Here is a 27,247-nt window from a genome sequence, read left to right as displayed (position 1 = left end):
ATGCCCCTATATAAATCAATGGTGCGACCTCATCTGGAATACTGTGTGCAGTTCTGGGCACCACACCTTAAAAAGGATATTATAGCTTTGGAAAAAGTGCAGAAAAGGGCAACTCGAATGATAAAAGGGTTGGAACACTTTCCCTATGAGGAAAGGTTAAGGCGCTTAGGGCTCTTTAGCTTGGAGAAACGACGACTGAGGGGTGACATGATTGAGGTTTATAAGATTATGCATGGGATAGAGCAGGTAGAGAAAGAGGTACTTTTCTCCCTTTCTCACAATACAAGAACTCGTGGGCACTCCATGAAATTGCTGAGCGGTCGGGTTAGAACAGATAAAAGGAAGTACTTCTTCACCCAAAGAGTGATTAACACTTGGAATTCACTGTCACAGGAAGTGGTGACGGCTACAAGCATGGACGGCTTCAAAAGGGAATTAGATAAGCATATGGAGCAGAGGTCCATCAGTGGCTATTAGCCACAAGGTATAGATAGGGGCTCTGGGTAGGACGTCCTTCTTCACCCAAAGAGTGATTAACACTTGGAATTCACTGCCACAGGAAGTGGTGGTGGCTACAAGCATGGACGGCTTCAAAAGGGAATTAGATAAGCATATGGAGCAGAGGTCCATCAGTGGCTATTAGCCACAAGGTATAGATAGGGACTCTGGGGCAAGTGATGCTCTGTCATCTTGGTGCTTGGGGGGGTCAACAGTGGGAGGGCTTCTAATGTCCTGGCCCTACTGGTGGACCTCCTGATGGCACTGGTATTTCTGGCCACTGTGTGATACAGAGTGTTGGACTGGATGGGCCTTTGGCCTGATCCAACATTGGCATCTCTTATGTTCTTATGTTTGTGCCTTTCCTAACCTGCGGAATATTTTTTTTTTGCGCTTCTAGGATCATAGCTTTAAATAGTTTCCAAGCTTCTCCAATGGTTTTGACCCTTTCTACTTTTCCTTTCAGTTTCCTCCTTTCAGTATCATTTCAAGACAATGTAAATTCAGCATTACAACAAACTTTTCTTTCACAACTCATGAAATCGTATGTATGGGATCAGATCCTGGTAAGGGAGTGAGTGGCAGCCCATATTAAAAGTCTGTATTGGGTATATAAACAAAATGACTGGGCTGTGTGTAGATCAGATTCTGAAGGTGGCTTTTTCTTCCACTTTGGAACATGCTTAAGTTGATCATGTTCCAAAAAGGCTGGACTCTCTTCTGCATTTCACAAGGTAGCAGATGTACAAGCACACTGGTGGATGGTGGTGCTTCTTTTCTCATCTAAAAGGGTACATTTAGACGTTGCATACTACAAAACCACAGATGGTACAAAGATGGAAGAGGGAAGACTAACTCTTATCCCGTAATACAAAACGAATATCACAGCAGTGACACCTGCAGGCTTGTTTTGTGATGTCTCAACAATGCGGGCAAGAATCAAATGAATGCCTTTTGCCCCAAAATTAAAAGCAAAGATCATGCCCACAGAAATGGGGAATATACTCCAGCAAACAGCTTCTGCCACAACTGTACAGGCCAAAATGAAGCAAAGTAATCAACAAAAGAAATTAAACTGGGAATCACTTCCCTGTAACAAGAGAGAGAGGATGAAAGGATGGATTCAGGAGCCTTACCCTTACTGGCTCACCATACTGAGAAGTAAACTAAGAACGTATCTGTCTGGCTGACGTGTTTATTCTTTTATTTGTACCTTTTTGCCTTTGTGGCTTATTGAGTTCCCCTGATTAGACTGGTTCTATTTCCAACACGCATACCCCATCCTGTCATCTTGTACCTAAACAATGTTTCTCTCACTCTCTCTTTTGTTTAATTTCATCAGAAGTGACTATGTTGTTCTGAGCTCTATATACAACTCAACATGGCTCTCTCAGAAAGAGACGACGATGATTAGGCTTTCTCTTAGCCAGGCAGGACACAAAGCAGGGGTGGAGCTCTCAATCTCACTCATCCAAAACTCAAGAAACATTTTGTGGCACTCTGGTTCCCTATTATCCAATACCTCACAGAACATGACATTCTGCCTAAAAACAAATACTATCATGATCTGATATTCTTTTGAAACCATGTGAGAGGTATTAATTCTGATTCATATTGGTTCATATTGTTTTACGTCCCTCTGATATGTACAATGCTGTATGATGTGGGAAACTGAAATTTGTAGACAAAAGCTTCTCACGAATATTAGTTAATGACGCTCACATAACTTTGTTTGTATGCCTTCACAACATCTTGGTAATGGTTTGTGACACAATGTCCCTTTAAAGCTGTTTTGGTTCTAGGATTGTATTGATGTTTGTATTTCAGCAGGGGTTTTGTTTTGTTCTTGGGGGTTTTGTTTTGTTTTGTCTACTTTACTACTGCAACTTGAACTGGCTATGCAAGATATTTCTGTACCTTTTGAAAATTGAAATAAAAACAAAGGTAAAAAAAAGCTCTTGCCACAACATAAAAACAAAGTTTTTTTAAAAAAGCTCTTGCCACAATTTGAATCAGTAACACTTTGGAGTCTGTGTATTCCTACTGACAGTTGTGTACCCACCAGGTTGATAAGAACCTGTAAAAACAGAGGCCACTTGCTTGAGGGACCAAACTAACAGGTCAGTAGCATCAAAAGCTGCTGAGTGGTCCAGAAGTATCAACAAGGCCACTCTCCCTGTCTTTGTCCCAGAAAGGTTGTCTATCTGGCAACTAAAGTGGCATCCATCTCAAAAACAGGCCAGAAGCCAGTATCATCCAGATATGCCTGGTGATAAATGGACGCCACCTGCTCAAGTACCTCGCTCACAAACAGGAGGTCTGCCACCACCCAGTAACTGGCCAGATTATCAGTGGGGTTCAAGGACATTTCTTCAGCAGTAGGCCTCATAACTGCTACCTTCAAGGAGGCTGGGAAGGAAAGGGTTAAACAACACCTCCTCTTGACCGGTTCTCCACTCAATCTATAGCTGCTTTCCTTCATAAGAATGCCCTCAGGATAAAGAGTCACGGAACCACACTTAACATATAGCTCTGCCCTACCTTTGTTGGCCTGTTGAAAAGACAGGAACCTCCCCCTCTGCCCAAAAAGGTCTTGTATTCTGCAATGCTGCACTTTGCGAATTTTCTGGAGTGGTAGACACTAAAAAAAACAAAGTTCGAGAAATATACTTCATGATAAGGCACTGAAGAATGTAACAGCCCACCAGATTAAAAACGAACGAACAACCAATACAGGCTTGCTCAAACAGATATAATCCCAGCTCCACTTGGCATAGTGAGGACTCTCCACATTTTTGCAGACTTAAACAAGATGCTGGAGCATCTTGGGTCCAGCATCATATAATACAACAGATTATGCAAATTATTAATTTCCATGCTGTGCATGAGCATAAGGCAGGAGGAGGATGTGAGACTCAGGATTCCCCCAGTCTTGTTCCCACACTAACAAATATGGTTACACACTAGTACACTGTAATATACAAATACACAAAAGTACCTTAAAGCATAATCCTATATTTTTAAAAAGTTATGAGAGTCGTTTAAGAACAGCATTTTTTCCATTGCTGGAAAATTTTAGACTACATATGTTCCTCCAGTTCGCCTAGATTTCATATGAGGTTTCACCTGGAAATGTTACTCTTTGTTGCTTCCTAACCTGAATAGTGACAAGGTAAGTACACTAGCGTGTATAACTATTCTGCTTTTCCAAAAGCAGAATTATACCATTAGAAGCTGCAGATTTTCCTGCATAAACCATACGATATTAAATCATTTCCTAATTTTTTATGTTCAGAATGCCCAGTTATATGGAGTGGACTGCAATACTTACCATAGTTTTCTTTTAATCATTTTTACATGCAAAAAAAAAAATGTTGATATTGATAAATAGCAGTTCTTTCCCATGTAAGTATCCCTTTTCAAACTAAGAAAATGGAAAAAGTGTATGCAATCATTAACTTATTTAGGAATAAGGTCCAGTGTTAGTGTATTTGTATATTCACCCCAGTTATTACAGGTTCCTTAATTTGTTCTGAGCAGCTCATACACAGTATATAACCCTCAGGTACTGATCATTATAGCCTACCCAGTTTCCTCCATGATGCATCCACCCCAGGATTCTGTGCAGTCACATTCTTCTCAACAAAAACACAAAAAAATGAAGAAGAGCAGTTAAAATATAACAAACAACCACCATTTATATAGGGGAGGAGAGCTGATATGGAACTCTGCTCCCATAATACTGAATTATAGAAGCATACTTAACAGGGAAGGGCTACATGGGAACAGATTAAGACATGGTATTCCTGCAAAGATCATTACACCTTTGATTCTAGCTATCTGCTTGCCAGTGTGAAAACAGTCTGAGCTCTCTTCCCTTGGGATGCATATTGAAGACACTGAGTCATTACTATGCCATTGTCTCAAAACTAAATTATTCGGGATATGGCTTTGACTACCCCAGGCCATATGCAAAATGGTAGATATATGTTAAGAGTTCTTTAGCTACAGAAAGTAGACTTTGATATAAAGTAAAAAGATTTAACTTGCCTCAAAATATCTGCCTGCACTGCCATGCTTTTAAACACATGACAAAGTACAGTTCAATTTGTAGCCTTGTGCTGGAGCAAATGTCAGTATATCCTAGTCTAATCATTATTATATTCACAGAAAACCTTAGAAACAGGCTAAAAGGAAATATAAAAGGGAGACATTAAATTAGTGTAAGAATCAGCACATTTATAGAGCCATCCTATTTGGATTTATACCCATCTAAGGCCAATGACTCTGCCTAGGATGGTACTGCTTGTGTAATCTCTATATACATACTTCTCAAAAAGTAAAGTACATTGGTCACTAACAGTCTGACTGATTAATGACTGCAGAACCAAAAGCACTTAAACAAGCAACCATCCACATAAATATACACAGGGGGGGGGGGAAAGACCTGTGAGGGAGAAATCACATCCTCCCAAAGCAGGATGACCAGCCTGCTTGGATGCAACATCCAGCTACTTAGCTCCACCGCAGCAGAAGGGGGCTGTGGCGGATCCCATTTTCTATGCCTCCGCCTGCCTACATGCCTAGCTTATATGGCGAGGATGCAGCTCTAGTGGCTCCCGCTCCTCCTCCCTGCCTACCGGCCTGCATAGGAGAGGTGGCAGCAGTAGGGCTGGCATTGGCAGCAGTGCCTGAGCTGACACCAAGTCTCCTCCTCCTCCACTCCCTCCGAGCCCAGACATTATTCCTCCATTTTTTCATAATTTTTGATAAACCCGGACAGTACCCCTGGTCTAGAGAAGAATATCTCCTCTCTCAACCTAGCCCCATTCTCTGGTTCTGTCTCTCCACACAAGTCTAGGTTCAGCATTAGAAAGAATACTACAAGCAGGGAACACACAAGGGGATGTGGAGACACCTCATTTCCCCTGATATCCCCCTCCCACACCATTTCCTTTTCCCCTCCTCCCAGCAGCTCCGATATCTTCTCCCATTTCTGCTTCTCCCACCCACTGAACCTATCTTTTACATACTCCCCCATCTCCAGCTTTATTATTTATTTACCTCATTTATACCCCGCCTTTCACCCCAATGGGATCCCCAGGTTACATCATTCTCTTCTGCTTCATTTAATCCTCACAACCCTGAAAGTGTGTGACTACTCCAAGGTCACCCAGCAAGCTTCCATGGCAGAGAGGGGATTTGAACCTGAGTCTCCCAGATCTAGTTTGACACTTGACTACACCACACTGGCTCTCAGCTTTCCCTCCTTCCTTCCCTCTGGCAGCCTCTCCCTGGGAAAATTCCAATCAAGCTACAGAAGTCATGTGGCAGTAGGTCCCTCAGGTGAGTTTCATGGCAGGAATAGCTGGGCCCAGCCAAGTCGCATAAGTTGTGCAGTGGCTGCTGCTGGGCCTAGGCAAGTTGCGTAGCATCAGGTTGTCTGGTAGCCACTGCCAGACATAGGTGAGATGCACAAAGTGCATGGCAACAAATCAATGTGATGCTCAGACAAGTGATATGGTGGCTGCTGCAGCACAGTAGCAGGTTGTCAGGTGGATGTCACCAGGACTGGGTGAGTCATGGAGGTTGTGTGGTTGGCATGCTGGTTGCTGCCAGGCCTGGCCCCAATGAGTCCTCCCTCCAGAGGAGGGCTAAGAGAAGCAGAGGTGGGCTGGGAGGTCAAAACAGCGCTCCCTGAGCCGTGTGTCTGTTATTTCTTTCAAATTTTCCCACAAACCTGGGTTTTTTTTAAGGTTTCGGCAAAGACTTGTCTTGCAAGTTCATAGCTCTAATCTCTGGATTTATGTATCCACAGATGGTGGCCATGTAGAGAATTGGGTATATTGATGATGTATTCATTTGATACAACGTTATTATCTCAAAAACTTAAAATATATGCAAGTTGTGTAAACTAACTAAGAGAAGGAATTTAACGCAAACTACATACTTGGTTTTCTGGCTCCTGGCTCCCACTGTATTCCTAAATTCTGAGCCAGACTTTGGGACAGTTCTTGTGCTATCGCCGGGGGAAGACCATACTGTTTGAAACAGAAACATAAAACTACTAAAGATTACTGCAATTTACACTGCAAGGCTTCTGTTTTACTACTCATTCTGTGTAGAATTTGACCCAAAACCTAAAACATACTTAGCTGGAAGTAAGTCAGACTAATCTGAATCAAGTTTAATTCCAGCCATGTAAACTTTTCAGAACATGTACACTGTACAGTAAAAAAGGAAACATTTGTTTTGTTCATTTCAAGTAAAATATATTTCGTTTCCTTAGTTATGGTCCAGAGGTTCATGAGCTGAGATCTATCAGCCTATAATTATTTTCTCAAAGTCCAATCAGAAAGAACAGCATTTTGACATCTCTCTTAAAAAGAATCCGAATGTGTCCATAAGATGCAAACAAAATGAGTTTAAACACATAATGCAGAGAACTTTTTTGGTGGCTGTGCATTTGAGGTTAAGCTTTCAATTCACAGCTACGGTCAAAGAGCATTTCTGCACAAACGTTTCTTGCAGTTTTTCAGAAAGGTTTTTCTTGTAGTTCTTCAAAAATACAAATCATCAGTGCAGATTCAGCACAGGCTGCACACTAACCATTATGCCAAGCTAGGACTAGGAGCTCCAAAGCCCCACCTTTGCTAGGTACCTCCTTCCTGGAGGCAATTTTCCTCTCACATCTGGTTTTGCCACACCATTACTACCAGAACAGAAGCCTTCTCCTTCAAGCAGAACTGTCTTGTCACTTTTACAAGAATTAAACTACAAGGGGCCATGAAAGAAAAGGCCCAGCAAAACAGAAATAAGAGAAACTTTATTTTAAATCTAAGTTCCAAGAACGAAGTTTGATACTGAACTAACAGAAAGATCCTTAGGTAACAGCTCTGAAAACATCAGTGATGTCAGATACATCTGAAACAGGCAAATTTGCTTGAGTTGCAGCAATTCTTAAATGCTTGAAGATTATTGTTACTATTTATTGTGCTACTGAAAAATATACTGAATACAGGAGCTGCCACATACGTCTAATAAGCCTGTACTAACATCAAGAAAAAGGTGCAAATAACTTTAATCAATTAACTTTAATCAATTATCTTTAAGGCTAAGGTCTTAGGATATTCCTATAAATAAAATCGGGGGATTTAAAGTACCCTTTAAAAAGGCAGAGAATGTTTTCATTATCCTCCCCCATAACCATCAAAAGAGAAAGGTTACCTCATTGACACCAACACCTCGAGTTACAGAACAGACTCCTCCAAAATAACTCAGACTACTCCTTTTGTAATGAAATGTCACATTCCTTAAGAACAAAGATAAACCAAATAATAATAAAAGGTTTCTTCATATAGTAAATTGTAGTGACATGTCTCAAATGTCTGAAAGTTCCCCATCACATCAATTAATACTATCACTACTATTTATGGGTGAATAAACTAATCAACAGAAATGGTCAACAAGGGCAAGAGGGTCTATCCCTCCACCCCTGCAATAGATCCCTTCATCATAGATTCATTCATTCCCAAGGTGGGGCTTGGAGCAAAGCAAATTCACAGTGAAAAAGGGGAAAAAGACTTCACACACAAGACCAGTTCCTAGTTCTCCTAGCCTTTAAGCCAGTCGTGCTGATCGCCCCCCTCCCCCCGCTTCCTTTGTAGTACAGGATTTCTGCCCCTGCCAGTGAACCTTGTGAGACTGTGTCATGTGTCTTCCTACAGGGAGTTTCTGCTACTTCTGCGGGACTCCGTGCCATATGTCACTTTCCAGCTTACCACCCTCTTTCAACATTCTAACTACTGAGGGCACAACTTCATGTAGATGCAATGGAACAGAGGGTCCTATTGAGACTCCTCTTCCTCCGCTGAAGCTGGTGCCCAATTGCACTGACTGGAAGGACAGGCTGCTATTGTCCATTTTGGTATGTCAACAAACATTACTGTTCCAGGAACAAGGAAATCACATTGGCAGCTGTGAAAAATAAAGTACATCATTTGCCCCATTTTGCTGAACCCATCTGTGTGGCTATACTTGTAAACTACCTTTGACACTGTTTCCTGGTACTGCTACCAACTTGGCCTGCAGAATGCCTGGGCCTAACTCCTCCTGCAGACCTCCACCCCAGCCTACAGATGGTGTAAAGGCCTGCACCACCACCTCTCCTGGGAAGGGAGAGGCTGCAGACTGCCGGCTTTTTTCCTGTCTCTTTAGGTGTCTTTTGCTGATGTTCTATTTTCTACCAATTTTGAGTTTTGTAATAATTGGGTTATGAGCAATGAATGTTTTGATGTAGTATTTTGAGTAATTATCTTAGATTTTCCATGAATATGACGTTTGAATGATACTTGGAAGTTCCGTCTTGCAGAAGAAAACACCATATACGTAAGCTAAATAAATAAGTACTTTTGTTAATATCTCCATTGCATTTTGAAATAAAATGCAGACACAAACATTTGCTAGGGCTGGTACATATTTTGTAGCTTATTTTCCTCCATTACGATGTTTGTGTTTTTCCAATGGCAATTACAGCCATAAACAGGATTTGAGGTCTCTCTAGGTAGGAAAAAGTAGATAATTAAGGGGTTGGTTTTTTAAAAGATACTTTAATCTAGAATCGGTTATTTTGAGCTTTCATTGGTCTGGTTGATGGGCTGTGCTTTTATGCTGGCCTGGGTTTTAGTTAATATATTTTATTGTTTTGCTTTTATTTTTCAAACCACCTGGGGCAGGTGACTGGAGAAGCAGCATAAAAAATTCTAACTACATAAATGAGAAAGACTGCTGCAAGAGCTTCAAAGAAAGGTGCAATGTACAAAAATATTAAAGCTGAGTGCCAATACATACGAGAGAAGTTGAACAGCATCGGCGTGCTGCTTGATGTACTGCTGCCGATATCGGGAGAAATCATGAAGCATCTGCCTTGGGTCGGGGCGAATAGTGATACGATCCCTGTCTGACCAGGTTTCAACAGCAACCAAAACCACCCTGGTATTCAGTTGCTCCTTGAAAATCTGAGGGAAGAGACAGGACAGGCACAGGAGTAGAACACTGGGTCAAACATGCACAATTAGCCAATTAGTCAGTGGAAGGACAAAAGGGGCAAAAGGAAGAGGGAAAACATGGGTATATCATTAGCCAATATACCGCTTAATTTTCTTTAAAATCAGTACGCTTACATTAAATCAAAGTGTACATTAAATCTAGTCATACAGAAGTAACAGAGTGTCTCGCTCATGTACACGTTCAGAAGACCTATGCAGGTATTTCTACATACATACACAAGTGCATATCATCTCATTAACTCGTGGTCAGGGGGATTCCTACTCTCCTGAGTTTACAATAAGGAGGTAAAACAGAGCTATTCCAGAGCCTGTTTGAGGGAGCCAGAGCCTGGGCAAAGGGATAATAACACCCAGCTGGTGGAAGCATAAGATGTTTTTAGATTGCTTTTTAACGTTTTATATATGTTATTTAATTTTTGAAATCAAATTGCTTTTATACTGTTGCTCTGAAGGCAGGCAGGCAGGCATATAAATATTTTAAAAATATAAATACATAAACTCGTGCTGTGGGAAATAACTGTAAATGTGCTGGAATCAATTACAACAGCAATTATATCTCACTTATCACTCTATGGCTGCAGTCACACACACTAATTGATTCACTTTCAATGCACTTTCCAACTGGATTTTGTCAGTTCATGCAGTAAAACTCCAGTCTGAAAGTGGACTATTTAGTGTGTGTGACTGCAGCCTATGTATTTGAAATCTCAGGGTCCACAGGTAGATACTCACTGAGGGCACAAAATTAGGCAGTTTTCCAGTGCCACTAAAGATCTCTACCAATAGGAACTACAGGAGCAGTGGGGCTCACTCCAAGAGCTGCCAAGAGAGGACTCTTTGTTGACAGAGGGTAAGTGACCAGTGTGCATGGCTTCCTTCAGCAAAATTAAGGCCCCAAAACTCAGGGCAAGAAAAATCCCAGGTATCAGGTGACCCTGGCACTTAGAAATTTCATTGTAGCACCTAATGTTTTCAGCCATGATTTTATTGTATTGCGTCTCAGCAATTCTCAGGAGAAGTATAAAGAGGCAGATCAAACCAGCTGTTCCAATGGTGAAAGGGAGAGAGGAAGGGGCCCCTTCTGACCCCCCAAACATGTTTTGGATCAGTGGGCATGCATGGACAAAAGCAATGGGGGGGCTGTAATTGGGAAGATGATCTGACCAAATTGACCACAACAGCTGGCTGGATCTAACCCAATTATCATTTCACATCAGAGTGTTTTGTTGTATGACATAAACACTATTGACCACTGCCCACCGTGAAGGTGTGTAACAAGGCAACATGAGTTAACTGACAAGAGATAACACAGTAGCTGTACACCATCATGCCAGGCCAGTCCCTCCCCCCATTCTACTATTCTGTCCCACTGACTGCTGGTTAATGAGATGGTGGAGGGGACTGGTGTGTGCGCGCACATGTGCAAACACACATATGTATATATGCACAGATATATGTACAGGAGTCCTCTGTTTAAATATGTAAGTAAGGGAGAGAAAAAGACTGCAAGATAAAGTATGGCTAGAAGAAACCTCTTCCCCCTGGAATGTTTGAGGGCCTATACTTAAACATGAAATCTCTTATGCACTTTTCTGTTACCTGTTCACAATATGTCAAACATAAAATAGTCATTTTAGTTCTCGTTTGCATAAAATTTGTTTAAAGAACACTGGTTTCCTTCCTGCAATCTACATTGGTGCCATCCTACAGATAAGAAATCGTAATAGGATTTATCTAAAATGTTTGAAAATTTAAGAATCTTTATTTTAACGCATCTGTCTACATCTCAGTATCAGCAAACATACATGTTGAATAAAATGTTATTAGTAACATTGATCATAGTAATACTTACAGCATCTACAAGATTTACCACAGACTTCGCAAAGTTGTTTACATAAGCATGGGATAACCGATGTTTTTTGAACTAAAAGAAAAAAACATAAATTAAAATAAATGTATGCTATTTGCACTGCCAGAAGGCAATAGCAGAACAACTGCAGGAAAACAACCAAAAATACCTTTCTTTTTGGACTATTAACACAGATTAGTTTTATTAAGATTAATGGCACAAAAAAGGGTGAAATCTTTTGTTGCTTTAAATGCAACAATTGCCCTGCATCAGTTTCACTTGAAAGTTATTTAATTGTTGATCACAAACACCATTTGCAGTTTGCTCTCAGTGATCCCTTTCTCAGCTTCAACTGGAATAACACTTTTACTGAACCACCTAGAAGTTTAAAACAAGCTTTTGAGCTACAAACCCTGGTTCATTAGATACCACACTGAAATAAACATCCTGACATCTGCAGGGGCTGCTCGTCCGAAGAACAAGTACAAGCAACTTGCTTCCAGATAATTTTTAGAGCCTCTCCTCGTCCTGCACTTCAGGCAAGCAGAGAGCTGCCACTGCCAAAAATCAAAAGCAGGACAGGGATTTCCTTCTCTCCTCTAGCAGGAAAAAAAAAATCAAACAGCACAGCAGGACACTGTGCTGCCAGGAGCAGCAACTCTTCTTGCCTACAGACAAATTTAAAGTCATATTCGTCTACTGGATTGTCATGCTTTGAATGGTGAGGAATTTGGACTATTAATACTTACCTAATTTGTATGCAAAAGGCTCAAGATTATTAAAATAGATTTAAAAGGATTCATAGCTAGGTCCAACAAGAGCCACTTTTCTAAAGCCATAAATTCAATTCAATTAAAAATTTCAACTATAAAAATTGCAAGATTTGAACCATCCATTTATTATAGGAGTTTTCATTTCCGAATTATCATTTCCCTACTGCAGATGGATGGCTGAGAAACTGTGCTTTGCATTGAAGTCATCTTTTGAGTTCAAGACATTCAAACCAGGGACCTCCTAATCTGAAGTTTAGTTTTTTAGCCACCGTGCTACATGAAGGATGCCTTAGTAACAAGTGCGGGAAAGCCCGACTGTTAGATTTCTTCCTCTTAGGGATTTTGCTGGCATAATATTTAGGCAATGATGTTGCCTCCTGGGGAGATGGCATCACTATGGAGTCATGAAAATAGATACTAGAGAGTACTTTAAAGTATGGGAGGGGAGTAAATTAAAGGCAAAGCTGGCCAAAGTGAGTGGAGTTCCCCTGTCCTGAGAGAGGCCGCTGGTGCCTCCATCCAGCAATTTCAATCAGTTGCAGCACAGGACTGCTTCCAGGAGACGACCTTTCTTTTAGCCTTTTAACAAAAAATACAAAGGAACTAACCTGTGGCCTGGTGGATTTTGACCACATCTGTAGTCCAGCGTTCCGCAAACAAGCTTACAGCTGTGCCCAATTCCCAGTCCTTAGCAAATTGTACATATTTCTTAAATTACATCAATAATAACATACACAACAGTTCGTACTTGGAAAGAGGATATTTTAATATCAGCTAATAACTACATAATTAGACAATATTGAGAAAATCTGTAAACTTACCATTTTGTGATCATTAACAATCATGAGCTCCAAGTATTTCATTTCTTGAAATATGCGTTCTGATGCCTGTAAGATTTTAAAAGCTACAGTTGGATGCTTAAAAAATGAATTTGGTGATGCTCTGTTTTCTTGCCATGAGGTTGCCATGCTGTGTAACTAATTTCAGCAAAATTACTGACATGGGAAAAGTCATCTTATTTTTTAAAAAAACAAATACAATTAATACACAAAAATTACATTCCAGTGCCAGTTTGCTTAACAAAACATTTCTTTGGGCCCAGAAGCACTTATTTCCAAGTAGACATTTAAGCAATCAGGCAACAGGTATAAAGTGTTAATTAGTCCAATAATATTGTTGCCAGTTCTACTAATGTATACCATGTATGGGAGTGACCTAATTTATTCCACATAAATTCAAGAAAAAATAGCTGTATATTTTTAAAAGATATTTCAATAATATAGCGACCTTCTTTATAAAACTTTGAAAATAACATACTAAAATACTATCTTATACTTGTGGTGTATTAACATTACTTATCTTATACTTGTGGTGTATTAAGCATTAACAACTACCATATTTCCACTGGAGGTCAGAGGAATGTTCAGGAAGTGAGCCAGGCCATTCCCCATTTGAGGTCACTACTTGGCAAAGATGGGGGTGGACAATTTTCCTGTACTTTAATTTCCTGTGGAAATGTTTCCTCTTCGAAAGATTTTATGATATTACTGTTTTTATTGTTTTAATATTGGTTTATGCTGCCAGTGGCCTGGTAAGCCGCCCTGAGCCTGTTTCGGCGGGGAGGGTGGGGTATAAAACAAACTAAATAAATAAATTAGTTGTCCCAGAAAATTATCAAAAATGAAAAGATACCATTGCCAATACATTGTTAGTCAACCTTGGCAGTTTCAAAACTGTAATTAACATTTTCCAGTTGACTATTCCTATGAATGGTGTGAAAGAAAATATGTACGTTTCACTGATTTGTAAACCGAGGGAGGGAAGATAAAGCCACAAATACATATAATAAGCCAAATTTTAAAAAAATGAATTTACAGATTCACCTGATTGGCTACACAGATCAAATCAAAGCCAAAGCTAGAATTGTTATTTTAAATGTATCTCACATGATTGAAGGGATATTGTAATAATCAATCTGATATGGAACTAACAAGACATGAGGTACCACAGTGGCTGCTGTGGAGAAGAGTTAAATTCTGTTGAAACACATGAGTGGACAACCATTTCTGTGGCAGATCACGCACAAGACTTTCAGAGTGCTAAAATCAGTTTAACAGTTTTCAGGGCCTTTAAAAAAATGTAAACATAAGGGAAATGCATGCCATGCTGTCTAATTCTTACAGGTAATATTGCATAAAAATATTTTCCACATAAAGCTAAGAATCTGTTTGAATAAAATATTTACACCACATTTGATTTGGGTTTATTTTTCCCCCCAATCGAATATTTCAGTTCAAGTATTGGCTGCAGTTGGGACATGAAAATAACATGAGGTACTTTTAAGACTTGTATAAATCAAAACATGCTAAACATGCTAAATCAGACTGCATTCTATTTAAGTAAAGGTAAAGTTTTCCCTTGCTCGAAAGCCAGTCGAATCCGACTCTAGGGGGCAGTGTTCATCTCCATTTACAAGCTGAAGAGCCAGTGCTGTCCGAAGATGTTTCTATGGTCATGTGGCCAAGCATGACTAAACGCCGAGGCACACAGAATGCTGCTACCTTCCCACCAAAGCGGTAACTATTTATCTACTTGCAATTTCTTGCTTTCAAACTGCTTGGTTGGCAGGAGCTGGGGCCAGAGACGGGAGCTCACCCCATCATGCAGCACTAGGGTCTCGAACTGCCGAACTACAAACCTTCCAGTCTGCAACTCAGCATCTTAACCTCTGAGCCACCACAGCCCCGCATTCTATTTAAGGCACTAGATAATTTTTTTGATTCTCATCTTCCCAGAAATCTACATCACTACTACAGGGCAGTGGCAGCTTCACTACCAATCCTGTGATTGGGACGTTTGAGCCAAAGCACCCTAATTTTCCTCAAGGATTAACGTGATTATTAGAGGGCCTAGTCTGGGTTGCAGGTGTCCATGAGTTGGGCCTTCCTGCAAATACCATCTTTATCTCTTTCAAGGCTGGACTGGAATGTGGTAATTGGTTAATTGTAAGAAACTGTGCTCAGTTGTGGAACCAGGTGGGAGGGGCGAATTAGGAGCAGATGCTAACTTCTTCTGGAAAGTTTCATCAAAAGAGATTCCTGATTGGATCTGAGAGACCACCTAATGCCAGAGGGCAAAAGGCTATAACAAGGGTATAGGCCAGAGGGAAGCCATGCTAACTTTACACTCATGCCATGCTAGTAGGCTTATGCTTCATCATGTTATGCTTCATCATGATTGACTGCAATGTATAGAATGCTTTTATGCTACTGCACAGACTTTTATGCTGCAAGAAGATATACCATCTAATACCAGGTATTCAATGTATTAAACAGAACAGTTAGCGTCTTTATTTTCTCTGCCGCTATGCTATAGAGACTGTACTGCATACTGAAATCTTTTTTAATCCTTGAATAAACCAATATATATATTTTTAAAGGTCTACTTTATTTGTGTGCATTTAACCTTGAGGACCCACAGGGCTGGTTACTGCTCAAGGGACAAGGAGTAATAATCCAGGGGGACGCAGGAAGATATGATACTACTACATTTGGCAAAGTTTCCCAAGTATTTAAAAGCAAAGAGATCTTGTGATTTGGTGTAGCATTACTGACGTCATAACACTCACAGCCCTTCTTCTCCTTCTTAGCCACTGCAACTCCGATAGGAAGGGCCATTCAGAAGCAGAGTCAGTATCTGTAGAAAATAAAATTAAAGCAATGACATTAACTAATTTCAGCTCCACAGCATACAGTATGCACATCTTTATAATGAGAACACCGTACCTGTATACATAACAAGTAAAAGGGTAACTCAAAATAATTAAAGTGTTATACAAAATTCAGTATTTTTCACAATACAAGATAGTGTATTTTGATGCTTCCCTAGAGAAAATAACATTTGTTAACGTGTTTTGTTGAATGAAAGGAACTGAAGGGCACAATTCTACAACCAGATTGTAAACTGGTCAGGACAGCGACTAAGCTCCATGCCGGTGTAACTTAAGAGATAAACTAGCATAACTCAAGAGATATGAAGGAGAACAGAAGTCTGGAAACCTTTGCCAATTCCCTAATGAACTAGGGATAAGCAGCAGTCATGACACAGCCAAAGCAAAAATTTATTCATTTCAACAAAACAGCACTATAAGCATAAGTACATATTTTAATAAAATTGATGCTTCAGGGTATTAAACTGATGAATTATACAAGTTAGGACCAGCAATAACTTATGGGGGTGGTCAATGCAGAAAGAGAAAGAAGACAGTGGGAAATTCTTTTATTTATTGTAGGTATGTCCAAAATTCAACTCTTTGAGAAAAAATGAGCACTATCAGAAGTTAGGGGTATCATTTTTATATGCAGCAAACATTTATGAACATGAGAAGGAAAGATTGTAAGCAACTACACTAGGATCTTTTTATTCATGGACGGGAAAAACCAAATTTTTTTTACCACCAGTACAACTATCAAGTTGTCACCCAGAACTGAATATGTTTACAGCAAATGGTTGTTTTAATAACATATATCTTACATTAGCAAGAACCTTTATTACAGCCGTATAGTTCTGCATTGAAATTGGGAACGTTTGTGTTACCTGACAGGGCAGTAACCCAATTAATGTTTCCATCGATATTTTTTAGTATTTGATATAGCAAAAAAGTTTAACTGACCTTGAATTTTAAAACATGAAATACAGTTAAAATAATGACAATATTTATATCACATTTCAGTAATAACATCATACCAGTGTCTTCCACTTGCTTGGAGGCATTTGTTGCTAATATTCTCTGGATGACATGTGGCCTACCCACGCTGCTCTGTAACAAGAGAGAAACAAAGGCCTATTGTGGTGATTCAAATTTAAACACAAGATAGTCTAAAATGCAGCTGGTGCGTGAAAACATTTATTTCTTTATTCATTTATGCTCCACCTTTCTCCCCATGGGGACCCCAAAGCGGCTTACACTGTTCTCCCCCTCCTCCATTTTATCCTCACAACAACCCTGTGAGGAAGGCTAGACTGAGAAAGTAAGACTGGCCCAAGATCACCTATTAAGCTTTCATGACATGAGTGGGGATTCATACCTGGGTCTCCCAGATACTAGTCCAACACTCTTAACCACTGCACCACATTGGCTCTCCAATATTAACACTGATTTACACTGAGTCAGGCCCTTGGTCCACCAAAGTTAGTATTGTCTACTCTGATGGGTAGAGGTTCTCCAGGGTGGCAGGTAGAGGGATCTTTCACATCACCAACTACTTGGTTCTTTTAGCTTGAGATGTTCTATCACTGAGATACAGCCCCATCCCTTAATACTGATATAGGGAGACATGACTTAATACTTCTCTCTCATAATGATCTGAACTTGTAATAACTTGTAATAACTTCACAAATCAATCTTTAAACCCTGTATGAGAATGGGTTGGATCCAAAGAAATGTAAGTGTAACCCCCTCTCCGTTCCACCAGAAAAGCTACTCTTGGTCCATTCTTAACGTTCAATAAGACTCTGAGCTCGCACCGCTGAATGTCAAGTCAGCATTGCAGATGGTTTAGGACGACTGAAAACTCGCCTAACAATTAAGTTCACAGTATGTATGTTATATATCAAACTGTAGGCATATAAGAACATAAGAGAAGCCAATGTTCGGGGTCAGGCCAGTGGCCCATCCAGTCCAACACTCTGTCACACAGTGGCCAAAAATACCAGGTGCCATCAGGAGGTCCAGCAGTGGGGTCAGGACACTAGAAGCCCTCCCACTGTTGCCCCCCCCCAAGCACCAAGAATACAGAGCATCACCTGCCCCAGACTGAGAGTTCCTATCTATACCTTGTGGCTTTTAGGAAACAACCACCCACCCACCCCACAAATTAGCTTCATAAAAACATCTAGAAGAAACGTATTCAAAAGCAAACACATGCAGTGTTCCATAAAGGTGTCAGATGGCACCATTTATTGCTGCTGCACGTAATTCTCATAACTCTAGGTATGTCTGTAACAAACCAAAACACTATCATAGATTAACTTACTGTGCTGTGAGTCAGCTCCATAGGTTCTATTAAGTATACATAGGTATTATCTTCAAACATGCCACTAGAACATAAAAAAAAAATAGAAGCACTAAATGTAGTTTAAACGCTCTATGATACCAAGAAATGTTAAATGTAACTGCACCAAAGTTTGCATTTACTGAACCAACAGTAAGTTTTAAGGCTGAAATAGTTAAGTGTACTTTTGACAGCAACTAGGGAAAACATAAGAGCATGATGAAAAAAGCCTTATGCTACAGTCATGGTGGATAAATTATCTTCGTAAATCTCTACAGGATAGTGAGGGAAGAACACAAAAAGAATACAATCAAGTTAATAATGGATTATAATAAATTAGAGGTTGAGCACATTAAAGAAACAATTATGGAACAACCTCCCCAGGGAGGTATGCCTGGCCTCCCACATTGTCGATCTTCAAGAGGCAGTTGAAGACAGATTTATTTAGGACTGCATTTTATTATTGGCCATCCGAATTGGAGGGTTTTTTTATCTGTGACTTGCATAGGTTTTCTAATGTTGTTTTTATTGTGTTTTTATAATGCTTTACTTATATTGCAAGCTGTCTAGAGTCCCACAAGACAGAAAGGTAGCTAACAAATGTTTTAAATCAATTTTAAAAGAAGCAAGTTCTGAAGAAGGAAAAGATTACTGTGCTGAGAGAGTTAGAACCCAGCTGAAAGAATGAAAATGAACAGGACAGAGCACAATTTAAAATTGACTCCTAGAACACAGAACTTCCTTGCTGGATCAGACCAAGGTACATCTAAGACCAGAAGGGCATGGGATTAAGGCAGTCTAATGTTACAGAGGAAAGAATTAGTAGCTGCTATTAAAAAGAGCCGTCTAGGTATCACTGTTAGTGGCTCACTGACAATGTCAGTTATTTGAGTATCAGTTATCGAAGAATGTTTTTAAGGGATCATAATGCCTGGGACCTACCTGAACAGAAACAAAAAGAATTATAAATACACAGACGTATCAGATAGCTCAACTCTGTATTTGCATGTTCTTCTGCTCAACTGACCAAAGAGGCACGCAAGTGGCAAACTGCACCAAACTGACTCTTTGCTCCCCCCCATCTCTACTAGCATTAAAGGATTACTTGGATTCTCTCTCCCTCTTTCTTACTAGGAGGAGGAAGAAACCCTGCCCACACTCTCAGCTCACCTCTGTCCCTAGTTTGGCAGCACCAAAATATTGTTCTCTTGGCAAACAGATGGTCCCAACACAGTATTTGCCAAGATAATGGAGAAAGGGCACTTTCAGGTGAGGACTAGAAGAAACCTCTTGTTCTCTCCAAATCATGCCCTGATTCCCTCGAGGCCATTTTACTCCCAGCCAGGCTCATTTCTGATTCCAAAGCTTGGCCTTGGGGGTTAGGAGATTTGGCAGGCGGAAGGAAGGATTAAACATTCTTTTCCCATCCACCAGATCTCCATGCAAACAGCACTCCCATTCTCATTGTGAGAGGAAAACAAGACTGGAACTCTGTTTCCAGATATTTCCAGTCATTTGCAAATCAGAAACAGTAATGATACTCACTGTTCACAACAGTACAGGTATCGGACAAACATTAAAGTACATTTGTATCAGAGACTTTCTCCCTACATAGCGACATGGCACTGCTAATGACTTGGATCCGGCCGAGTGTTGCCACGAGTGCAAAGATTTCTTTTCAATGTCTGCCTGCCCTAACCCTAAGCCCTGCTACAGCCTAAAGTGCCCCCTGAACATCACCTAGGAGCAGTACCGTGGGGGGGGGCACATCTGGGCCTGCAGAGGGAAAGGGGATGCGAGAAAGTTTACTTCACAGGCAGGAATCCTTGCAGCTACAGAAACACTCAGCCAGATCCAAGCCAATGTGTCATCCAATATATGCTGGGAGTTCTTCCCATAAGTTTAAGAATAGAAAACTGACTGTAATACCAATAATCTTATTTTAAGGAGCAAAATGTTAAGACTCCCAACAGTAACCGGTTATATTAGCAGGTTAAACCACTAAGTTATTAAGACAGTAAGACACTTAATACTAATCAGCACTTACTGGAGTCCATTACATGTAGAAAGTGCAGCTTTTGAGTTTTTGATATCTCTGATATTCCCATGATAGTAACAGTGCTCTCCACCCTGAAAATTAACACATAATTAGCATAATATTTTAAGATTTTTGCAACTGCATTTTCAATAAGTTACCATACACTTATAGTGTGGACAGGTGATTGATTACTTGAATGTATGTTTTAAGGACAAAAAAAAAGTTTCCAATAAAATAGTGTGCTATTTAGAACAGAGACGTTTGGCTGTGGATGAAAAAACAGAATGTGTTTCTGCTGAAGTAACAATGTTACATAAAACTCGTCACTGACATCTCCAGAAAAACACTTTCCTCTGTGGGAAAACCCAAAATAATTATTGCCATCCTAACTAGAAAATGACTGAGAAATCAAAGAGTCCCTTTATCCATCTGTGCTCGATGAAATCCAAACTGAGGCACAGAGTGTTCACCCCACCCCTGTACGTAACACAAAACTGTTTGGATAATGAAAAGCCCATTATTCTCTCAATCAACAAAAAGTACTTTCAACAAGAATCCCCATCATGGACTTCATATTCGCAAGTGTTGACTACAGCCCCAACTAAGAAATTATGCATATTATTTTAGTTACTCTTATAATTCCTATTTCTAAATTATGTCATCTCAGTTTCATAGCTCAACAAACACTGAGAAATAAAAAATGCTAGCACTTATCAAATACATCTAGAACTAACAGTGCAAACACTAAGCAGAGTTATACCTCTCTAAGACTACTCATGTCATTGGGTTTAAGAAGGATGTAACTCTGTTTAGGATTGTGCTGTAAGTCTCTTTTCTAGTATCTGAGAATGCCCTTCCCCCTGATCTTTTTTCTATTGTGTGCTTTTAGAACACAAAGTAATGATCCTTGCTATGGAACATGTGACCTCAAGGTTTCTATCTGCCTTGCGTAATCAATTGACTCTGAAAATATCCTCCAGGAAATCTAGATCAAGTTACTGCAGCATGCAATGATGGTCCATTTGCTGAGTCTAAAATTCTGTATAATCCTGTAGTAGGACTCATGATTCAGCAACTGCAGTACTACTGGTAATGCAGCTGATGGCTACTTTGGTTTTGAGTTAATGCCAAGAAGAATCGTTCTGTATCATTGCAGTCATCCATATAGGAATGTGTATGCACTACGCCTTTCCACAGAGCAGCAGAAAGACATGAAACTATAACTGTTCTGACATTTGCTACTACAATCTTTTCATACAAAGAGATTAGGAATCTCAAGATTTGCACGCTTTCCCCCCTTAAAAGCTACCATCCATCCTGGGAGACCACAGTTATTTCAACATAGGACCTCTCCTGAATACTGCATCTATAGTCAAATAATCACAGGATTTCCAGATACAGGTGTGGTCCACTGCTTGATAAATAGGGACATAAACCCAAGGCTTGCCTCTGATCTCACCTTGTAGAAAAAGAGAACACAAGGAAGTAACATCCAAACAAACTGAAAGGCTGTCTCTCTCATGCTTTGTGAAAAGGTTTGGTGCATAAACCAACCCTTACAGATTACAGCAATAACAGGTGCAGTGAAGAGAGTTATGCTCCAAGCATAGTTCAATTTCCAGCAAAAAGCAGTGCTGCAACACATTTTACTCTCTGCTAGCAAGCTTCATTTTTCCCCCAAAAGGTACAAAGACAGATTGACTCAAAATGCCATCTACTAAATTTTGCAGAGGACTGGAGCAAGTAAACACTGGTAAAAATCTTTAACAGTAGTATATGATAAAGCAGTAAACAGGACATATCTCAGCTGCAAATCCTATGAATCATACAATTTATGATTTTTCTTTGCTTCTAAAACCAAAGATGATTATTTGTTGAGTCTTGGCATGACAAATATCACTCAAAATATGCATTCCAATTTAACAGAAGAGAAGAGCAAACAGTAAATATAGTTCCTCTAAAACAAGAATTACAAGTTGATTTACAGGCTCCCTGCTGTCACAGCATCTTGTATACTGTCAGTAATTATTATATTGTTTGCCAACAATACAAACACTTGGCACTAATGCTACTGAAGTTGTATTTAGAGCAAGACAATGATACTAATGATACACAATATTTCATATGCTACCCATACTGAATGAAGAAAGCACATCAGCCAAAAAAAGGCTGAGGTATTTAATCTGTTCTGTTTGGCAATGCGCTTTGAGTTTTCTTCCCTAAGAAATGGCCACATTGTTGAATTTTTCTTCCAACGTTTATTTAAAATGCAGGCAAAAATTGTGGGTCAGACATAATATAATCTACAGTTTGCCACAAAAGTGGCTTCCTAGAGTTTATAAAATGCTAGTCAAACAATTAAAGAACTTGTAGCAAATATGCTGGTGAATTTTCAGTGTTCAACAAGGAGAAAAGATTTCTACAATACCTTTGAATATTGTGGTTTTCCATCTTCATAATGAATCTCCACATAATCAGAGGATAATAAATCACTAGAAATAAATGAGGGAAGACATAAATGAAGACTGTAGGTCTTTGGTCCATAGAAAAAAGTATGTAAAACAACAGAAGTACAATAACTTTTTAAAATATAGTATTTTAAAAATATTTGTCAACAAAAGACATTCAAAGGGAGATGACAACAGGGAATTGTTGAATGTATCTATGTACAAACAAACCCTGCGATATGACCAACATTAGTATGATAGTTTTTTTTAACTTTATAAGACTGCAAAAATTCTCAAATGTACAATATTGTAAAAAAGTCCAACATAGTCCAACATTATGAGTACCCAGTTATGAACTCATTTCAACTTTACAGTCTTCCTCAGATATAATCCTATATTGTCAGGAGGTGTCATCTTCTTAATCCAGCTCAGTATTGTAATTCTTAATTCATAATATCCTGGAATAAACCATAATCAATGAAAAACCACATGTAGCTGCATGGAAAATAGTTATTTTAAATTTATCATGTTTTAGTAATCTAGTTTTTAGAAAACTTACTTCTGGTTCCATAATAAGTGTTTATATTGGGAGCAAACCAAAAGCCATCTGGATTTTGCTGGCTATGCTCTCCATAAGCACTCTCTATTTTGGTAGTAGCAAACCAGTCCTTATGAGTTAATAACCGGGTACTCATAATGTTGGACTATGTTGGACTTTTTTACAATATTGTACAATTGAGAATTTTTGCAATCTTATAAAGTTTTTTAAAAACTATCATATACTAATTTTGGTCATATCGCAGGGTTTGACTGTATGTTGAGTTTCCTGTTGGATACCTGTGATCCCTTTGTTTTTTGCTGAATGTATCTATGTGACAGTATTAGCCAGGAGCTTGGTGTTTAGTCATGCCAGCCACATGACCACGGAAACGTCTTCGGACAGCGCTGGCTCTTCGGCTTTGAAACGGAGATGAGCACCGCAACCCTAGAGTCTGATTCGACTGGCTTTTGAGCAAGGGAACCTTTACCTTTACCAACATACCAGACAATTCTCTCAACTTCTATATTTGTTAAATTGCGTAACATAAGAGTTTGTGTTCTCACCAAATAAAGATACTGTGAATGAACACTGTGCTTATCTCTATACTTCTAAGTTTGCATAGAAATGCTACAAACTAGAACCCTCTTCAGCCTTTATGTCAATGTGAACTGGGAACCCCCTGATAGTGTGTAGCAGGTGTGCACAGTCCCTGCAATGCACCTGATACATGCAGTCACTGTTCTGTGCATGGATTTTCCTTGCATGCTCAACTTCTATACATATGAACCAGAATCCTTCAAACACACAGTAGCTAAGCATAAGAATCAGAATGAAGGTCTGAGTCTTCAGCAGAAAATAACCATAAAAATAAGAAATGAAAGATAAGAAGAGAGAAGAAGGAAGGCTGGTAGAAGAAGGAAGGATTAAAGAATAGCTATGTAGTTGCTGTAGATTTTCCGGGATGTGTGGCCGTGGTCTTGGCATTGTAGAACCTGACGTTTCGCCAGTAACTGTGACTGGCATCCTCTGAGGTATAAACACAGAAAGATGGAATACTCTCTGTGTCAAGCTATGTAATTTGGAAGAAAGACCGACATACAGGTAGAGTCTGGAAGAAAGGTACCTTTGCCAGTCACAGCGGAATAGAGAATTACAAGAGAGGCTGTTACACCTCCAGAAAAACAGCCATGCTGGGAAAAGAATCAAGAGGAGGCAAACTGGTACTCCCAAAAGAAAAAGGGGCTGTGATGGTCAAGTAACTGCTTCTGAAAGCAAGAATCAGTCGTTATGATTCTCCATCCAACGAACTGGTTTTTCGTAACAGTTTACAGGGAAGTCACAGAAATACTGACAAGGAACAGGTACTTACTTACTTTAGAACAGTGGTTCCCAAGGCGGGCAGTACTACCCCCTGGGAGTGGTGGGATTACCTAGGGAGTGCTAAGAGGCAAGGGGGCAGCAGGGGAGCACTGGAGGTGAGCCTATTCAACTGTGTTGTCCACTTATTAACAATTGACCGGGCAATGGCACCATACTGGCAAATGGCACTCCAAGTTTCTGCCTTTGGATAGTACTGAAATCTGGTGGAAACTATTGGAATTTTTAATAAATACGCCACTACAGCTTTAGTCAAACCAATATACTGTATTTTGAGAAACTGTGGTCACTCTTTGTAATTTTTTAGACTCTATGTAATTTTTTAAGTTTTTGCTATTAAGTCATGAGAGATGATCCCTCTCAGCAACAATTCAGTGCAAAGATGCACAGATTAAATGGCTGGCAATGTGGAAGATACATTGTGCAGCATACTAAGAACGACAGAATTTGCATTACAGCTTGGTGAGTCAATTTTGCCAGACAATGAATCTTTTCTTCTTGCTTATTTATGAGCTTTATAAAAGACAGAAGTTTGGCTCCAGAGTTGTTATATGCAAGACAACGAAGAACAGGTACTAAAGGTGAGTCAATATTTCATGTTGTTGAACAGTATTTCAAATACTATGAAACTCTGCTTACTAATATACTTGCTTGCGCAACTGACAGAGCCCCATCAATGACTGGTCGCTACTGTGGCTGTGTTGTTTGCTTGGAAAAAAAGCTTTGCCAAATGTCTTTACCATTTATTGTCTCATTCATCACCGACATCTGGTTGCAAAAAACTGCAGTGATCACCTACACAATGTCACTACTGCGGTGAATAAAATGAAAGCCCGTGGCAATAATGATTGAATATTCTGGGAGCTCTATGTTGAGAATGATGAAGATTTTGAATGTTTGCTGCTTCATACTGAAGTTCATTGGATATCAAAAAACAACTAAGTGCAATGCTTTTACAACCTTTTTGATACTGCTATAGACTTCTTTTGAAGACACTAATGCTTTGCTCAGTGATGAACTAAAAGAGAGCAGGCATTACACCGCTTATCAAAATTATTTGCAAAGCTCAATGAAGTGAATTTGCATTTGCAAGGAAATGAGGTCAATCTTATTAAGGCCAAATTTGTTGTCTTTACATTTACTTCAAAGTAAATTCTACTAAAATGCAATATAGGCCATCATGAACAATAACAATTTCCAAGCTTGTCAGAGCTAGAAGAGAAAGGTGGGATACTAGATGATAATCTGGCTAGTTTTTTGTGACCATTTGGATGTGCTGTGTGAAGATATGTCTGAGCGATTTGAAGATCTTCTTTGGATGGAAATTCCCACTTGGGTGATAAATCCATTTTCAGAAAATGAGGAAGTTGGGGTGGCAGAGGAAGAACTAACTAAGTGAAAAATGACACTGAGCTGAAGCCAAAGTTTAAGAAATTGTACCAAGAGAGTTTTGGTTACAGAAGGACATTTCTGATCGCTATCCTGCCCTAAAAAGGTCCTTATTGCATTTGATGGAACATAGTTTGAGAGTGGTCATCCAACATCTCCAAGCAAGGAAATCGACTCCAGATAAGTAAATGTGGTGATTTAAGAATCCTGCTAAGTCACTTTAACCCAAACAATGACACTGAGCTGAAGCCAAAGTTTAAGAAATTGTACCAAGAGAGTTTTGGTTACAGAAGGACATTTCTGATCGCTATCCTGCCTTAAAAAGGTCCTTATTGCATTTGATGGAACATAGTTTGAGAGTGGTCATCCAACTTATCTCCAAGCAAGGAAATTGACTCCAGATTACTAAATGTGGAGATTTAAGAATCCTGCTAGATCACTTTAACCCAAACATTACAAAACTGGTATCACTTCATCAAGCTCATCCATTGCATAGAGTAGTTACAGGAGAATGAAGCCTGTATCTAAAGTTCTTGCTAAATGACTAGCAGACTTTGAAAAGCTGGTATCCCTAGATCAAATTTATCAAGTTTATTAAACTAAAAAGTTTTAATTGTATTTTGAATAAATGTGCAATTAATTGTTACTGTTTTGAATGTTATCTTCCTTAATGGGTTGTGCAAAGCGCTATTCTGAATAATGCTTTTTATAGGGTAGGGTAGGGTAGACTAGGGATAAGTTTATGGAACCAAGGGGGCAGTGGCCCAAAAAAGATTGGGAACCACTGCTTTAGAACATTTATACCCCCATCTATTACCAAAGAGGTCACAGCAGCTAAGAGAACTGATCAATACAAAATTTCATAATCTATAAACTACTCCAAAAATATAAATAAGAACATTAAATCCACTAGGTACTATGTGAATCATCCCTGCAGGAATGAAAAAAGCGGTTAAAAATAGGAGCAGTTTAAAAAAGGAGCAAGACCAGAGAATATAGTGCCTCTTTGACAGTTCAATGGTTTTCTCAGTACAAGTAAAATATCATAAGAAAGCCTTATAGTGAACCATTTTGCAAAAAGCATAAACAGAAAGGCTCTGGCTGTTTGGCTTACTGGATCTGGTTTATGAGATAACAAGTGAGACCCGCAAGAAACTTGCGGGATGGTTATCCTATTCCTCACACCTTTGCTTCCTCCTGTCTCCCTCTACCTC

General features: G+C 39.5%; 1 protein-coding gene across 1 annotated transcript in view; it reads right to left on the bottom strand.

Annotated features, from left to right (window-relative positions):
- The window catches only part of ADAM23 (ADAM metallopeptidase domain 23), a 95,300-nt gene that overhangs the window by 40,567 nt on the left and 27,486 nt on the right, over window positions 1-27,247 (bottom strand). The window contains exons 4-15 of the mRNA XM_015415998.1: window positions 22,708-22,771; window positions 20,289-20,371; window positions 18,224-18,287; window positions 16,935-17,007; window positions 15,811-15,884; window positions 13,010-13,075; window positions 11,419-11,490; window positions 9,349-9,515; window positions 7,726-7,810; window positions 6,449-6,539; window positions 4,085-4,133; window positions 3,040-3,139 (exon numbers count right to left, since the gene is read on the bottom strand). Of these exons, the coding sequence (XP_015271484.1) occupies window positions 3,040-3,139; window positions 4,085-4,133; window positions 6,449-6,539; window positions 7,726-7,810; window positions 9,349-9,515; window positions 11,419-11,490; window positions 13,010-13,075; window positions 15,811-15,884; window positions 16,935-17,007; window positions 18,224-18,287; window positions 20,289-20,371; window positions 22,708-22,771 (988 nt within the window). The remainder of the gene's footprint in view (window positions 1-3,039; window positions 3,140-4,084; window positions 4,134-6,448; window positions 6,540-7,725; window positions 7,811-9,348; window positions 9,516-11,418; window positions 11,491-13,009; window positions 13,076-15,810; window positions 15,885-16,934; window positions 17,008-18,223; window positions 18,288-20,288; window positions 20,372-22,707; window positions 22,772-27,247) is intronic.

Source organism: Gekko japonicus, unplaced genomic scaffold (assembly GCF_001447785.1).
Source record: "Gekko japonicus isolate JY-2015 unplaced genomic scaffold, Gekko_japonicus_V1.1 scaffold123, whole genome shotgun sequence".
Taxonomy (NCBI): domain Eukaryota; kingdom Metazoa; phylum Chordata; class Lepidosauria; order Squamata; family Gekkonidae; genus Gekko; species Gekko japonicus.
The sequence above is the reverse complement of the archived record's forward strand: the minus strand, read 5'-3'. Positions and strand labels throughout refer to the sequence as shown.